At 38.8% G+C, this 4,526-nt stretch overlaps 1 protein-coding gene across 3 annotated transcripts in view; it reads left to right on the top strand.

Annotated features, from left to right (window-relative positions):
- The window catches only part of MYPN (myopalladin), a 100,808-nt gene that overhangs the window by 40,748 nt on the left and 55,534 nt on the right, over positions 1-4,526 (top strand). For all 3 annotated transcript variants that reach the window (XM_003783618.1, XM_012801323.1, XM_003783617.1), the window contains 2 exons: positions 92-143; positions 4,055-4,163. In XM_003783618.1, coding sequence (XP_003783666.1) covers positions 92-143; positions 4,055-4,163 — 161 coding nt within the window. The remainder of the gene's footprint in view (positions 1-91; positions 144-4,054; positions 4,164-4,526) is intronic.

Here is a 4,526-nt window from a genome sequence, read left to right as displayed (position 1 = left end):
AAAAAAAAAAAAAATCTTATATCTTGTTTATGAACCAATTTAAGAAATTGTCATCTTAAAAGAATCTTATATCTTATTTTTCTTTTTCCAGGAGTTTCTTCTTCTGACTCAGAAGGGGACCCTAACAAAGAAGAGATGAATCGGTAATTCTAATTTTCTATTTTAATAGCCTTAGAATTCTCAGATCCCAAGAAAGCTACTGATCAGTTACTAGAAACTTAAAGAGGTGGCTCCAGGGTATGGTCTGGAAAAAAAAAAAAAAAATATATATATATATATATACACACACACACACATACATACATATATATGTAGACATGCACACACACACACATATATATAAAACAAAGAGAGAGAGAGAAGAGGGAGAGAGAGCAGATTTGGAGAAAACTCTGCTTCTTTTGTCTAAATCTTACCTAGCAGATTAATTTGAATATTCTCAATATTTGAAAAATGAAGTGTCACCTGTGAAATATCATAATACTAATATCTAGAGCATAAAAAACAAATAAACCAGTAATTCAAAAGATTTATTTTTTTCTGACTGAATAATAGTTCTCATAAGAACACAAAACCCAATGATACTAAATTTTATATATTTATACCTATAGATATATCTCTCTTTTATCATCTCCAAACTATAACCATACACATATGTATATCTGTACATATAAACTTTAGTATTATTTAGTATTGCTTAATATATAATTATTTCTATATACATCTAAATGAGTGATCTGACAAGCCATAACCTTTTGCTAGGTACTTTTGTTTTGGTACTGAATACCAAACAAAGTTACATCCATCCATTCGTTATTTTTTACAACTATTGATGAAGCACCTACTTTACTAAAAAAAATCAAATGTTTCTGCCTTCAAGAGGCTCATAGTCCAGTTCAGAAAAACATACAGCACACATAGCAAGGAATTTATACCAAGCACATAGACAGTAAGAGCAATAATAAAGTGTAATGGGCTTTGATGACTACTTACAGGGTATATAGGACTACGAAGGATTATTTATTGCTTGGGGGACAGAGAACAGGAAAGGCTTCACAGAGTTGGTGACTCTAAGCTGAGTCACCTTAATAGGACTGTAAGTGAACACCCCCAGAAGGGAGGAAAGGGTATTCTTTTTTTTGACAGTACTCACTTTGTTGCCCTGAGTAGAGTGCTGTGGCATCATAACTCACAGCAACCTCTGTCTTTTGGACTCAAGCAATCCTCTTGCCTCAGCCTCCCAAGGAGCTGGGACCACAGGCACTTGCCACAATGCCCAGCTATTTTTAGAGACAAGGTCTTGCTCTTGCTCAGCTAGTCTTGAGCTCATGAGCTCAGGCAATCCACCCATGTTGGCCTCCCATAGCGCTAGGATTACAGGCATGAGCCACTGCACCCGGCCAGAAAGGGCAGAGGAGAACAGACAGAAGGCATGGGAACTGGAAACAACCAAACACAGCATCATTCCTTGAGATTACCTGAAACAAATGGCAGTGTTTGGAAGACTGGTTGAAGAGTTGCTAACTGTGTTTGTATATTCTGTTCCTTCTACAGAAGGTGAACTCATTAAGGGCAGAAGTCCTTGGTGCCTACTTTGCTTCTAGCTCTTGTGCAGATATGAACGTTCATAACCAGAGTCCTCCTTTCCCCCCTTCCTTCTCACCCTCATGGCCTTGGGCAGCTTCTCCTTCTTCCTGCCTTTTGTGCCAACCACCTCCTTAGAGGCCTTCCTATCTGATTCAGCCCGTTCCTCGCTTCTACAGTCCCCAAACTACAACCCGATATTCTCTAAAAAATAATTCCAATCCTCTCATTTTCCTGGTTTAGAAAAGATTATCATCTGTGGGAGAACAAAAATCAAACACAAAACAAACAACGTGTTCTAAAAATCTTAACACAGCATACACACAAAGCCTTATTCAGCGGCCAATCAACCAGGCTGGCCTTTCTGTCCCCTCCTCCCATCTTTTCTTACTCAAACAATGGAACAGTTCCTCCTCATCCTTTATTCAAGCTGTTCACATTACTAAGATTGGCCTACTCCTATTTATCCTTCAAAACCTGGTCTAAATGTTCTTTCTCTTTGAGTTCTATAATAAAGTTTTCCTCTATTGCCCCTTCATCACTCATTCCTCGAGGCTCCCATAACATGTTTTACAAACCTAACGGATACAAACTTTTGTATACTAACTTAAATAAGCAAGAAGTGTCCCATTTATTTATTTGCTTCAGATCTACTTACAGTGGTTAGAATTTAGTTTTAGTTGTGTATAATACAGCCCCAAATTAAGTGTGACTTAAGTAAGATATTTCTCATTTACATAAAAATCTGGATTTGGCTGATAAAATGGCTCCACATTCCACTGGTTCTGATCTGGTTCCACCTGTCTGCTTTTTCTCATGCGAAGGTGCTGCCCTTATTATCTTAGTCTAAGATAGGAAGGAATGAAGGGCTGTCCCATCCCCCTCTTAAGGTCACCTCTCTTAAAATGGATACATTACTATCCCTCCTGTCCCCTGACCAGAAAGGACTCATGTGGCCACACCTCACTGCAATGAAAGTTGGGAAATGCAATTTTTATTTGGAGTAGACATGTGAAGAAATCAGGGATTCTATTGTAGAATAAAACAGATACTCTAGAGACAGTGATAACCTTTGCATCACTATGTAGTAATTCTGCTTCTGAGACCTGATACTACCTGGATGGGGAAAAAATGAAGTCTGCCATCACTAAGTATCCCTTTTCCCCTCCACCATTGTGCAGAGATTCCTGGGAGACATATATATATATATATGTTCACGTGTGTGTGTGTCTAATATATACATATATTGCATATATTGTATAATATATATGGGGGGGACCAAAAACATGTATACACATTTTAAGAAATCTGTTGAAAGTAAAATTGATGATTCCTGAGAATTATGTGAATTACAGGTAAAAGGGATGTGGATAGCATGTCTCAGTACACTTGACCAGTAATGATGCCTTCAATGCAACTTCAAAAAGTAATACAGAGATAACAACTCTTAAAATGTATATATGTTTTTTTGCACCCTCCGTATATGTAGGGAGAGAGAGAAAGTGCACACACAGGGTGAGAGTAAGCATATTACAGGAATTATCCCATTTAATCCTCATGAAAACCAATTCTTTTTTTTATAAGTCTTTCATACATAGATGAAAACCAATTCTTATATCATTTCCTATGATATAAAAACTATCATCTCCCCACTTTAGAAATGAGGAAGCTGAGACAAAGGGAGGTTAAAAAGCAGACCAAAGGGAAGCCCTTGGTCATAGGTCGTCTATTCCCCACAAGTTATGGGCGAGAGGCCTGTGTCCATATCTCAAGGTCCCTTCCAGTCTAGTGCTTGTTGCCTCCTGAAATGCTTAGGTGCTGATATCTTTAGCAAGACCGGGTGCCCTGTACTCAGAGGGTTGCCTTCCCCTCCGCTCTTAGGTTCTCCCTCTGGTCAAGTTCTTTAGCAAGGTCCACAGACTCTCTCTTTTATAAAACTAATATAATCTCCCCTTTGCTGCCTTCTCAAGAATACTTCTTGGCTCCCTTGCCCTTCAAATAATCTCTTTAATTTAATTTGTGTAAACTTGAAGAGCTTGTCGACGTCAGGCTATTTCTGCTTTCTACCATGACAAAGTCCCCGAGGTAAAGATTTACAAAGCCTGGCCTCTTCACTTGAAAGGGAGGGGAGGGAATACAACTAAAGAAGTTATTTAGAAGTTATCAGAAACTTATCTTCTGCACAGGCTTCTGTCCCTTTTCTTGAATCTCAGTTAGTTGTTACTACGTTTGACTCCAGGGCTCCTCTGAGACCACCTAGCCCAAGGCAGGAGTGGTATCTAACTCATCTTCATGTTTGTACTGCCTAAGAAAATGTGTAGCAAAGATGCTCTTAATAAACATGGAATATTGTCAAATCAAGATTTTTATTACACTCAGCTGGAAGCTGCGATGGCATTACTATTTTGCTGAAAGAATTTTCACAAAGTTATATGTCTCCTTTATAATCTGTATTTTAATGATTTCTCAGAATCCAGAAGCCACCTGAGGTGTCGTCCCCTCCCACTACCTCTGCAGCCATTCCTGCAGCAGTACCCCAGCCTTTGGTGGCCCAACCCAGTGTGTCAACCATCCAGCAGGTACAAGAATCTAAGAGAAACACGAGTGCCAAGGAATGTGACAGACAGGAACTGTGACCGTGACTTTCTTGTATGGCATGGTCATGTTCTCCTTGGGTGCAATTCTATCCTCAGGATAATCACTTTGTTCTTCTAATGTATGAGAGTAGTGATTTCTGTTGCTTTGGGAACATATTCTCCAGCTTCATATGCAAATTTCTGAGGGGAAAAAAACCTCTTTACAAACTGGTCTCTGCCACTCCACCTTTATAAAAAGCGTTGATTACATATGCAGTGAGCTGCCAGCTCTCGGACTGGCCCAGGGACAAAACACTGTAGATCATAAAACTCAGTTTCTTTCTGTCTTTTTTTTTTTTTTTTTTT

This window comes from Otolemur garnettii, unplaced genomic scaffold, assembly GCF_000181295.1.
Source record: "Otolemur garnettii isolate 467f Iridium unplaced genomic scaffold, OtoGar3 scaffold00008, whole genome shotgun sequence".
NCBI lineage: Eukaryota > Metazoa > Chordata > Mammalia > Primates > Galagidae > Otolemur > Otolemur garnettii.
This window is presented reverse-complemented; position numbering and strand designations above follow the sequence as displayed.